Raw genomic sequence first — 12325 nt, 5'->3', positions numbered from 1 at the left:
AAGAGCAGTTCTCCTGCGAGGCGGTTCAGGACAACCGCCTTCTTGGACACAGACGCATGGTATTTCCCCTGCCGAGGTAAGAAGCCACCATGCTTGCCCTGAGCTTTCAAAGGCTGGTTTGAATGACACTTTGACTCTTGAGGGGGGTTTAACTAAGTTAAACCAGTTCATTAATTAACAAATCCACTCAAGAGACCTCCCCCCCCCGGTATGGTTTTCAAGTCTTATAGGGTCTCTCATCTCTTATGGGGCTCAGCCCCCCCGAGCTGCCCCGTAATTCGGACCCTGCAGAGACTCTCTATGCTCCACCTTCGCCCACAAGCAGGTTTGCGGTCAGGACATCCTTACGACTAAGGGCCTAACAGCAAAGAAATGCTTCGACTTTGCCCACGCAGGTCTCTCTCACTCACTCGCTCCCTGGCGACGTACAGCGAGCGATAGAAAGCAAATAAGCCGGCTCGCTCGCATACTTATTTGAGCATTTCTTTCAGCCGACGGTAGTTTTTCAGCCGACAGATCTGAGCTGCCAAGACGAGCATGTCATATGTAAGACCTGGCAGCGCGGGGCCGAGCAGGGCACAGGGCGCAGGGCCGAGCCCCGCGCGGAGCAAACCCTCCCCCAGGGCGGCGGCGGCCCCCAGCGCAGAGGAGCCCGAAGCGGCTGCGACCCGAGGCCATTCTTCGCGCGGGGCGGGGAAGGGTGAGGGTGAGGGTGGTGCACGTGCCGCCTCACCAGCTGGGCGCCCGGCCCCGCCATCGCGGCCCGGTCGGAGACGGAAGTTGTCCGTTGCCAGGGGGACCGGCTGACCCGGAAGAGCTCTATGGGGGCGGGAGCGGGCCGCGCGGGGGCTGCCGGGAAGGTCCCCCCCGCCCTCCAGGTGCCGCGGGGTCGCTCCCGTCGCAGCCAGCTCGGGGTGCGCCGCCCGCTTGGGGCAGGGCCACTCTGGGCCCGTGCTGAGCCCGCGGGGCGGGGGCGGGGGCGCCAGGCGCACAGTAGGGAGGTGGGTGTACGGGACTTTCCACCCTTGTACAATCAGTAGCAAAAAATGTTCAGGCCTTTCGGAGGCAGGCGGGTCACTGGCAGATCCCGTGCAGAGCCCAGCTCCAGGCTCCGGCAGGTGCTGCGGGAAATGTTGTGATCTCTTTTATTAGACCGTAATCCCTCAGGAAGGCTCAACTGACTCTCGGCTGCTGTCAGCACTTCCTTACCACGGCTTACCTCGAAATAGAAATATATTTTTAACATGTATATGTTTCACGGTCCAGGTCAAAGTAGCCCAATCAGCCCCAAACCGCATGCCCGGAGCAGGCAGAGCCCTCTCCTTCGGCAGAGGGGGGGAGGGGGCTACGCCGGGCTAGCATCCTCCGGCCCAGACCTCTCACCCTGGGATTTCAGACCCTCCCACCTCCAGTGCTAGGCACAAGCCTGGAGGTCTCGGGGTTTGGATGCCCCCAGAAACTACAGGCAACATCATCCATTCCAGACTATTGAGTCCAGAACTTTATTTTTAATTTGTAGCCCAGGCCAAATTAGCCATTAACTAATTCCAAATCCAAGACTCCAGCACCGCAAGTGGCCCCACACCTGGCAAACATCCTGCACCTGCAGCTGGGGCTTCAGATGTTTCCAAAACCTTTGGTGGGTATCTGACTCACAGGCTCAAGCCTGGAGGTTTGGGGTTTGGATGCCTGAAGTTTTGCTTGTCCTTAGCCATAAGCCCTCAGCAAGCAAGGGAGGAGACTCCCATTTCCATAAACTGGGTTTAAAGCTGCTGCACCCCGGCAGGTACTGAACCATGCCAGAAGAGCAGGTATCCTGCAGTGTGATTCAGGAAAACTGCCTTCTTACACACAGATGCATGGTATTTCCCCTGCCAGGCCAAGATGCCACCATGCTTGATCTGAGCCTCCAAGAGGCTGAGAAGAACTTCAGACACTCCCTACACTCAATCTTAGCCCACAAGAAGCCTCAGAATAAAATAAAAAATGCTTCAGCTTTGATGACCCAGTTCTCATTCACTCACTGGGCCAGTTGCAGTGAGCAATATAAGTAAGAAAGACTTATTTGCATACTTTCTTCACTGTGTGTGTTTTTCAGCCAATGAGACAAGGTTCTCCGAGTGAATCCGGTGTCTTTTATTAGACCAACTTAAATAGTTGGAAAACAATTTTTAAGCAAGCTTTCGGGTTCAAAAACCCTTCGTCAGGCTAAGGAAGCTGCAGCAGTTGGTGTGGGCTCTTCCTGGATGGAATGGAAAGCAAAGACGCCACTTCATTTCATTTCATTCCATCCAGGAAGAGCCCACACCAACTGCTGCAGCTTCCTTAGCCTGACGAAGGGTTTTTGAACCCGAAAGCTTGCTTAAAAATTGTTTTCCAACTATTTAAGTTGGTCTAATAAAAGACACCGGATTCACTCGGAGAACCTTGTCTGCCTATGTCCTTAGACCAACACAGCTACAACCTACACCTCAGTAAATATAATTTTGAGCTTCCACTATGATCATTTCATATCTGAGACCTGGCAACACCAAGCGCTCCCCTCCTCATGGCAGGTGCCAGAGGGATCCACTACAAACACACGCACACCTCAGCTAGTGAAGTAACAAAATAAAAGTTTATTAGGCTCAGGAATGCTCCCCCTCCCCGGGCCACCTCCGCACAGCCCAGGCCCGCACTTGCAATGCAATTGCCTTCGAACACGGATTTCCCACAGCACATGGTAGTCTCTCCCTGGAGAACTAGAAGGTCAAGGAACGAACCTCCGCATCCTGCCTCCCCTCCCTCTGTCTCTGCCTCCCCCTCAGGCACAGGAGCCCAAGCCCTCCGTTAAAACAATGGGTCTTTATTTTCGTCTCCAGACAACTACGATGTCAAGTTGCGGTTGTGATAGAACAGACTAGAGTTAAGGGTTTCAAACATAAGAGCTAGTTACAGATCTGTAAAGCACAGAAACAAAACAGGGCAGCAGGTTGACAGGGGGAGTCTGAGGATGAGCTGTTATAGCCTTGCAAGAAAAGGCAGACACCCCTTCACTGGCTTCATCTTGCTATTCATAGGTCTAGCTGTTACTTTGCACAGCTGAAGTCAGGCAGACAGTCAGTGCATCTTATTTGCCAAAATTTGCTCTAAAAAAAAAAAAAAAAGGGGGGGGGATGGGCCTTTGTAGAAGGAACATAAACAGGGAGAATTCTTGTAAGAGAACTCAAAAGTTGGACTAAAAGGAAAGTGACAGACTGCCCAGCAGAACTATTAGCAGCAGACAGTGATGTTAGTCAGTATTTAAATGAGTCCCACGTACAGCCATCAAGATCAAGGAAAGAACACCAGACAGGTTCCCGGTCACAACTGGATCTACAAGGATGTGCTTGGACTCTCAGCTCCCAGAACAGTCAGCAAAAATAAGACAAAAACCTTACTGCTGGAAATTTAAGTGGAATATTTTGTTTCAGTGACCCACATCCACCCCTGTTCATCCATGCACCCAGCCCTGCCAGTCATTCCCCTGAAATCAGCTCCAGGTGGAGACACTATCTTAGAAAGCATTTTTATTTAAATTTTGAACTGGAAATACACATTTTGGGTGTGAAGCTTTCCAAGAGCCAATCAGTGAAGCCTGGGCGGCATAGAGCTGCTAATATACAGCAGGGAAAAGTAAAGGGAGGCCGGACAGTTTCAAGGTTTGGGTAATGTCTAAGTTGTGGCTTGTCCACATTAAATCGGAGCAGAGCCCTTCACTATATACATGTGAACCCTCATTACTTTCTCCCCACCCAGGAACAGCCTCAAAGAAAAGTGCACAGAATACAAATTATGAGGGTGGGCGCATTCATTCTGCTCCAACATTATGGTAAGAGGGTTTGACACAAACAAAACCTTTTGGGGGAAATAAAGGTGTGTAAAGGGTGTGGAGGCACACAGCATTTACTGACAGTAGCTCCAAATGGAAGAGGCTCAAGTGACCAAGAAGATTTCAGGTGAGGCTGGTGTTTCATATTAAGGATCATATTAACCTGCCTCCATTATTCACCCCTCTATTTTCTCCCCTTGAACCTCAGTTCAGGTTAATCAGGAATGTTCTTAGAACACTAGCCTGGTGAAAAATACCACAGAAGGAAGTCCTATACAGGAGAAATTTAATAAAACCACCACCAATTAATTACTTTAACATAGCTCTTGTTACAGAAATCATAAAAATGGATTCAATAGCTAAAATTCATTAGTTCTTTCCCCTTTTCATTGAAAAATAGCTCACTGATTTCAATTTCTACTGTACTAGATGGAGTGTTAAATATCTGCCAGGACAGTTTGCCCAGTAATTGAACCCAATACAAACACAAGGACAATTCCACCATCTTCCTTTTCAATGTCACGATTTGTTATAATGCAAGTGAAAACAGCAAGGAACGTTCCATCTGACAGCTGCAAGTGGAAGGGAGAAGAGATCCACACAGTTGAAATCTTTAGATGCTCTTTGACAAGTCCTGTAAAAACACCCCCCCCCTACTTCCTTTCCATCATTAAAAATTCCTAAACATACACTTCCTATAGGTTTGACCTTCAAGCTAGGAGCAGAGCGCATGTCCTAGGTGCATGGGAACAGCTAGGTTTGATTTGGGCAGTTAAAGTGGTGTCATTCTGGGCTAAAAAGAAAAAAGGCAAAGCATTCTGAATCACGAGGTAAATTCATCTCTAATGAAACACACCAGGTTAAATCAGTTTGTGAGAAGCTGGAAGGGAGGGGATGGTTCTGTTGCCAGCAATGGAAACATATAAACCATGAAGGCCAAGGACAAAAAAGAGCTGCACAAAGAGGAGAAACCCAACTTCTCAGATAAAAACCTTTGACAGTCACTAACGCCAGCACACGCTCCCCCCACCCCTGCCCCAGGGAAGGAAAAAAAAAATCAAACTGAAAGAAAATGCACAGCAAATAGACATAATCTTGAAGATTTTTAAAGAATAAATATTTTTTTGTAATTAAACATTATGCAAACACGTGCCACGCTTGCTCTTTGTCCATGCATATGCGCTATATACAATTTTGAAAAATACTGTGTTGTCCTCTGTTTTAAAATTCATATACAAAGGGTTTTTTTTTCCTTGCTGTGTACCCCCCTCCTCCCCTCCCCAAGAACGGTCTTTACAAGAGCCAATCAACATTCATTCATGTACTTGGGTGCGTGAGAGGAGGAGGGATGGGAGGGGAGAAACCCCTTCCCCCTTACCAAAGGTACATCAAAATGGCTGGTTTGGACATGAAAAGCAGTGTCAGGAAACTGGTTTAAATTTCATCTGTACTACACACAGGAAAAGATAGAAAGAAAAGAAAAAGGAATCGGCATGGAGAATGAAGCTACGTTACAAGTTAAAGTTGGAGGGTTTTTTTTTTTTAGTGCGTCTGTCACACTCTTATTGGCCGCCTAGAATACTGTTGTACAATGGTTTATCTACCTTTTTTATTACAATATAATTTACTTAAATTTTCTGTTAACAAAACAGAATCCCGGTACTACAGACCCAGCGGTGTAATAGGCATAGTGCCTCTTTTGTGTGTGTTTTGTTTTAATTTCATGAGCACTCTAGATGGTAAAGTTTTCAGAGTTCATTTTATGCAGGCCCGTCTCAGTCCTCAATGTACTCCCACAGGTCTTTCTCATAGCCTTCATGCACATGCTGCAACAAAACCCTTCGTCGGCTCTCGCAATATCTGTAGCAAAGGGGGAGAGTACATAGGAGAGACAGGTTAGAAAGAGTACACTATATCCACTAGTGACTGTACAAGTGACCTGCCTTGGAATGCAGGCCTATGTTACACCTGAGCTGAAAACAGTGGTGTCGGGTGTGACCTATGGACTTGCAGGGAATTTACGGTTTGCTATAATTAAGACTTGGGAGTTCCCCAAGGTCACTCTGTCAAGGTGTGCACCAAATGCACACACTTAAAAGCACTTCTTACCCAATCATCTCAAACCTCTCTGCAAAGGTGGGTAAGTATTATCCCCATGTCACAAACAAAATTGGGTAAGCAAAGATTGCAATTTGTCCAAACTGAATGGCAGAGCTGGGAACAAAAGCAAGTTTTTCTGAATCCCAACTTGGGACCCTACCCAAGGTTGCTACATTAAGATGACAAAATAAAAACCAACTACAACAACAATAATCCAACTGCACTGGGCCCAGTTTTGTTCATCTCCAGGACTTCCACCTTTACCATTCTGAAGGAAAGCACTAATTGGCTGTAAAAGTAGGATACTGGCCTAACTGGACCAAGCCTCAAAAGAGGTTATTGAGTAGGCTTGTTTGCACATGTTTCTGTCATGATAATTTTCCTGGCAGGGATGGGACAATTAAACTGAGCCCAGAGACAGGGACACACCTAGAAGTAATAACACCAGCTGTATCAAAGGAAGCCATATTCAGTTCAGATGCATTACAACTAGAAAGAAGAGAAACAGACTTATAAAGATCTAAGTGCAGTTTATAAACAAGTTGAATGTCAGGGTCCCTTTAACATTTATCAGCACATCTTTGGTGACCATCTCTGTTCACTGGTTATGCCAAATTTCTCCCACCTCTTCTTTGCACATGGGAACAAAACTATAACCCCTTAAGCGCATCCCACTGTGCCAGGTACAGCCATGCCACTGAGTTGGTGGCAAACTGGTGCAGCCAGGCAGCATAGGCACAATACCACCAGCAGCAGTTATCTGAGGCAAACCTATTCAGACGTAATATGAGAAACTGGAGTTCAAGAGCCAGTCTCCCCCTGGGGGTAGAGAGGCATGCCGTTCAATTTCCAGACGTGTATCTGTCACTGTCAACTGAAAGGCTCTCACAGCTGAGCTCTCTCAGCAAGTCAAAATCCTTCTTCTCAACTAAGTCCAGAACCACATTAGCAAATTAAAAAACGCATCTCTTGCAGACATTTTGGAACACTGGGCAAACCATGATTACCATATGTAGGCACATAAAAGTGAAAAGAACATCAGGTTAGCCTGAACTCAAAATTGCCTTGCTATAAATTACAGCTTTAACACTTAACATTCAGTATCTGATCCAGTTGACAGATTTATTCAAATGAACTATTCTAGTTCTTATTGGTATCAGCTGTTGCAATACGAGAGCACACAAAGTCCCATTCATTTCATGAGGCATGTGATAAATGGAACATGCACAGTAATTGCTTTCCAAACTTCAGTTAATTTTGCTGGGTTTTTAAATCCCATTTTCCAGAAATGCCACAAGCATCACAAGCTGAAAGGCCAAAAACAACTACATCTCAGTTGAATGGACAGTCACTGCAGTTTTCTTAAAGAATTCTCTACATCCTGCAGTTCCCCTTGCAATTTTTCAGTCCTTTGTTCCATCCTGGCCTTATAAAATATGGCCAACAAATGATGAACATCAAGTTTAAATATTAAAAGCAGGCAACAAAAGAAGTATTTGAAGTTTATGATCAGATTGGTGAATTAGGGTCTCCTGCATACCTAAAAAGCTCCCCATTTTTTCCCCAGAAATAAAAGTTTGGGATGCTGTGTTTCTAGACACTCCAGCCCATGTTTATTTTTAAATTTGCTTTGGGTAGCTGCTAATACCCCTAAAAGAATATCCAATATTGAGAAGTCAATGGAATCAGCAACTCTGAATCAGAGCTGGAATCTCAGCCTAACACCAATCTAAATGGTGCAAGCTCCTCAAAACCAGATTCTCACAAAACATAGTCCCAGCATTACAGACATACAACACAGTGGGCAGCAGCCCCACTAGGCATATAATTAGCATATTAATTTACCTGACAAAGCTCCAAACACTAGAGCTCATTTTATTTGCAAGTATCTTTCCCTCCTGATAGACCTAACAAATGCAGCAATTGAGGCCTGGTGCCTTCAAACTAGAACTTGTAACCCTGTAAACTCATCTACATCTACAATATGGAAAAATACAGGACTGTAAGTGAGTTTCTCTAGAACAGTGGTTCCCAATCTGTGGCATGGGTACCACCAGTGGTATACAGACAACCTGTCAGTGGTACACATTAACAGATTTTTTACAATTACTCTATATGACAAAAGTTTGCTGGTGGTACATAAGGTTGTATTATTTTAAATGGGTGATGTGCAATCTGTCAGTGTGGGAACCACTGCTCTAGAACATTAAGCAGCCATTGAATTTGTGCCATCTGAGCCCCACTGCTCCAAAAAGATGCATCTGGGGGTGACTGTTGGTACAGAAGGGTTATATTAGTCTCTCCATTTTCTTTATAATGTATCTCTCTCTCTTCTTGCTATATCCTATTGACGGGTTAATTTGTGCACAGGGCAAGAAGCCCCCACTGAACACATGACCATCTCAAGGCAAACGTGTTGGCCAACAAAATTAAATGTCCTCCTCCCTTTTCTTTTGCCCTTATCTATGGCCCCTTCCCGATGCTGTTGTTCTCTGGTTACTCCTTTCTTATTCCTACAGGAGAGGCTAAAGGCAACAGTAATTAATACAGACATACTATACAGGGACTGCAAAACTTTCTCACTGTTGTTCAACAGAACAGATGCTCGCAACTTGGGAAGCTCTGCATCCCCTTAATTAAGGCTCGTTTCCTAAAAGGTCAGAGCACATGAGGCTGAAACCAGATTAGGACCCCAGCATTGCTAATGCCTATTTGATTTTACGTGCTAGAGAAGATCAGTGCTCACTCTCTACCTCTGGCCTCAGCTGCCTGGTTACAGGTTGGCTGCTGACCAAGAACTTTGGCTAGAGGCCCAAAATGAGCAACTCTCTAGAGATTTGACTGAAAAATGTATAATGAAGCCATTACATTTGCCTTCCCCCTAGACTGTTACCTACCATATCAGAAGTGACAGAAAGGTAATGGTAGAATGCAGTATTTGAGTTAGTGTTTACTTCAAAAACATACCTGTACTTATCTTGTACTTTCTGCTTTATGTCTTGCAGAGAATCTTGGGATATATCTCGCTCCAGGTACCCAGAAAGCACCTCTGTAGCATTCTCTAAGTCTGCTTGGTTATTCTGCAAAGATGAAAACATGCCAATTTCTTTTAGAGAGACACTTCTTCAAACTTACTAGCATCATCATGACCTAAATAAAAAGGTAAAAGGGGAAGTTCTGCACTGCGTTACACACCAGAGTGAGCCATTAACTCCAGATATCAGAACTGAGAAGGCAGAGAATTCATTTCATGATTTGATGAGCAGAGTCACCAGCAAACATTTACATTTTATTTTACAGTCTTCCTTGATTTGCAATACACCTAAAAGAAACAAACAGCTCTTTCCTTATTTGCTTTATCCTATGGGAAAGACAGGTGCCTCTCTCCTTCCATCCCTTGTACACTTAACTCCTCTAAACATGAGCAAGGCCTTTGTCAAACCTTCAGAGCTGTGCTTGGTCATTAATGTGGGCACACCAATGGTCTGCTATGCTGTGTGGCTTTGACTGACTACAAATGTAAATAATGATGAAAGGTTATTTTAATTAGAAAAGGCCTAAACTGCTTCAGTCTTTGTAGCAACCAGGGACACTATTTTACTACCATTGTCTTAAAACCAGGAAGTATTGGATAGATGTAAGAGATTAAATCCAAGGTCTAGAAACACTACCAACTAGCTCAAGCCCTAAACTTGATATTTACTTTTGTAGGCCTGAAAATGCAATGGCTGTGTTATGACATTAGACAGTGGTTAGACAGTTATCTATTGTGTAAAGGCAACTTTCCTTTCTCCAGGAGGGAATGCTGCATGCAATCCAATCCCTACACTACTTCATTATCACCCAAGAAAGAGAGAGAAAGAACAGAGCTCTGTCTTTCCAGTTTCTTACCAACTGTGATCAAGTTTCCCTATTGCACCCTAGTAATGTAATCTTTACTCCCAGCAAGCCAAAAGCACACATTTCCCTACCTCAAAGATAATGGACTGATTATTCTTTTTGAGGTAGAAGGCAAAGACGTAAGTGTACATGAGTGTGGCACGACACTGGCAGAGGACGTCAACTGCTTTCTTCAGGAACTGCACCTCGATCCATGACATGTTGTGCTGCTGCATTTCCTCCATTTTCTGCTTCACCTGAGCATAGAGTTTGTGCTCAAAGCGCAGGCTTTGCATGTGGTTCATATAGCGGTTGCAGTAGAACAGGTACCTCTGCAGGGCTGCTCTGGATCGCTGTGTTAATTCCCATTATATAAAAGAAAACAAATAGTTAAAACAAAGTAGGGGCTGATAATAACTAAGAAAACAAGCAGTCTCATAAGGGTTCCAAATCTGACCAACAGAAAGGAGTTTCCATTCTGAACAGGTTCCTTCTCTCCTTAGCTGGTCAGATTCAAATACAAATAAGGCACTACTCTGTACAACTCTGCAGAAGCACACCAGTCATTGTATAGCTCTGAGTAGGCAAATCCACACCCTCTGCAGTTTTAAGATCACCCAAAGGACATTAGTGCTAAACAAGATCCCAATCCATGACGTTTGAGAATTAAATCATACTTCCAAAATAATCTGTGCAAGTAAGTATATACATGCCCGAATCACAACCACAAGGCTCCTGCTAACATATACCAACCTCAAATCTCATTACCTGTACACACACAGGACTGAGTGCAACACAGCACTGAAGAGCCAAAATAAATCTAGATGGGAAATGTGTCCTACCATTCCACTCCTGACAGGAGGCCCTCTACTCTCTTGCTGGATAGCTGAAGAGTTGTGCCCTAATTTTAAATCCCTTTTATGGCCCTTACTGCCAAGTTCAAGCCTCCCCCCCAATGAAAATGGTTATGAACAAGGTAAGCCAGATCTTTCCCTTCCTTAGTCCATCATCCTTGTCAGTCTCTAATATTTTAAGGAGCAAAACAAGTCCAGCCAGACTTTTTATGCAGTTCATTTGAAAGTCTACAGACTACTAAGCTAGTCAAAATTCTCTTTTTATGAACACACGTCTACTTAACTAAACTTCCTCAATTTGGCAATGGAAATCGATCTACTTCATTCAAATTACATTTACTTATGTAGGTGGCTCGGGGTCCTACCACAGAAGAAACGAACATCCTTATTAGGATATTAGAACGCTGATTTATCTGTCCAATTTAATGTTGTTTTAAAAATGTTACTTCCAATATATTTTTAAGTAAACACCCTGATTAAGGAATGGGAATGAGTTTTGAAATATTAAGCAGCCTGGGAGAAATTATTGATAATTATTATAGGCACAAGTCATATGCATAATTGTTATTCTTACTAATTTCTTTGTTGGCAGATTAACTGAAGTATTAAGGATGCGCTCAGGATAAATATCTCAATGTGAAGGTGATGGCTATATTCTACTTCAGTACATGCAAGTATGGATTTGTATTAGAATGTGTTTCAAGAAATATTTAAGTGCTTCGCTACAGGAATGCTTAGCCAAGGCACATGAAATGGATTTCTGCAACCCACAGTATGCATAAAAGACAACCCCTCCCTGTTTACAAGTGCTCTGGTGTGAATACAGGCAAAGTAACCAGTTTTAAAACACAGCCAAATCTATATCCAGGACTTCTACTCACTGAGTCTACTTTCCAAGAACAAAGCAATCCAGGAAAGCTCTTGAAAGACCCATTATAGACAACTGTTAAGAAAAACCACCAGGAATTCTACTACATTTACATGCAAAAGGTCTGCTCCTCCTCAATAAACAGGGCCATAACCTCAAGAATTCTGCTATACAGAACACTTTACAAAGAAGTCAGGACAGTCTCAGATTCATGGCTCTGTAGAGATTACATTCCATAACAGCCAACTATATTTAACGCCAACAGAAAACAAAAATGACAAAGGCACCTATCTTAAAGTGTTCAAAAGACTTTATATATCAACCAAACAAGATTCCATTGTTGTGATGCAAGCTAAATGCCTTTTGGATTTTGCTCTGTGTCCAAGAGTTCCAGGAGTGGGTGTGTGTCTCTAAAATGGGGGTTTAGTGAGCCAAAAACACTTCCCAGAGCAAGATATTCCTCCAGACCCCACCAAAAGTTGTGGACTCACCTCCTGTGCATCCCTTGCTGCCTTTGCATCATCCTCATTGTAGCGATTACAGTTGTACCTGTAACAAACAGACATCTGACGCTTAAGAACTGCCTTTCAAAAAAAGTACTCAAAGGTCTGTAATGCCACTTTCGTGTCCAGACATTAGGTTACTGTTCTAAACCTACCAGGCAGATCCATGTGGCTCCCAAGGGCCAAGACACACCCAACAGAACTCTGCTTTACAGTTCTGGTTCCGACAGACCATGTGGTTGCAGCCGCCATCCTTTTCGATGGTCACATG

General features: G+C 44.3%; 2 protein-coding genes across 4 annotated transcripts in view; both read right to left on the bottom strand.

Moving 5' to 3' along the window:
* Positions 1-1005, bottom strand: part of BBS4 (Bardet-Biedl syndrome 4) — a 93556-nt gene extending 92551 nt beyond the window's left edge. For all 3 annotated transcript variants that reach the window (XM_025194913.1, XM_025194914.1, XM_025194912.1), the window contains exon 1: positions 734-1005. In XM_025194913.1, coding sequence (XP_025050698.1) covers positions 734-757 — 24 coding nt within the window. In that variant the 5' untranslated portion in view covers positions 758-1005. The remainder of the gene's footprint in view (positions 1-733) is intronic.
* A 3935-nt stretch (positions 1006-4940) lies between these two features.
* ARIH1 (ariadne RBR E3 ubiquitin protein ligase 1) overlaps positions 4941-12325 on the bottom strand; it is a 38873-nt gene continuing 31488 nt past the window's right edge. Inside the window, exons 9-13 of the mRNA XM_006038406.3 lie at positions 12210-12325; positions 12043-12100; positions 9922-10182; positions 8918-9030; positions 4941-5710 (exon numbers count right to left, since the gene is read on the bottom strand). The exon at positions 12210-12325 is cut by the window's right edge and continues 3 nt beyond it. Coding sequence (XP_006038468.1) covers positions 5626-5710; positions 8918-9030; positions 9922-10182; positions 12043-12100; positions 12210-12325 — 633 coding nt within the window. The 3' untranslated portion in view covers positions 4941-5625. The remainder of the gene's footprint in view (positions 5711-8917; positions 9031-9921; positions 10183-12042; positions 12101-12209) is intronic.

The sequence above is a fragment of the Alligator sinensis genome, unplaced genomic scaffold (assembly GCF_000455745.1).
Source record: "Alligator sinensis unplaced genomic scaffold, ASM45574v1 scaffold1992_1, whole genome shotgun sequence".
Lineage (NCBI taxonomy): Eukaryota > Metazoa > Chordata > Crocodylia > Alligatoridae > Alligator > Alligator sinensis.
The sequence above is the reverse complement of the archived record's forward strand: the minus strand, read 5'-3'. Positions and strand labels throughout refer to the sequence as shown.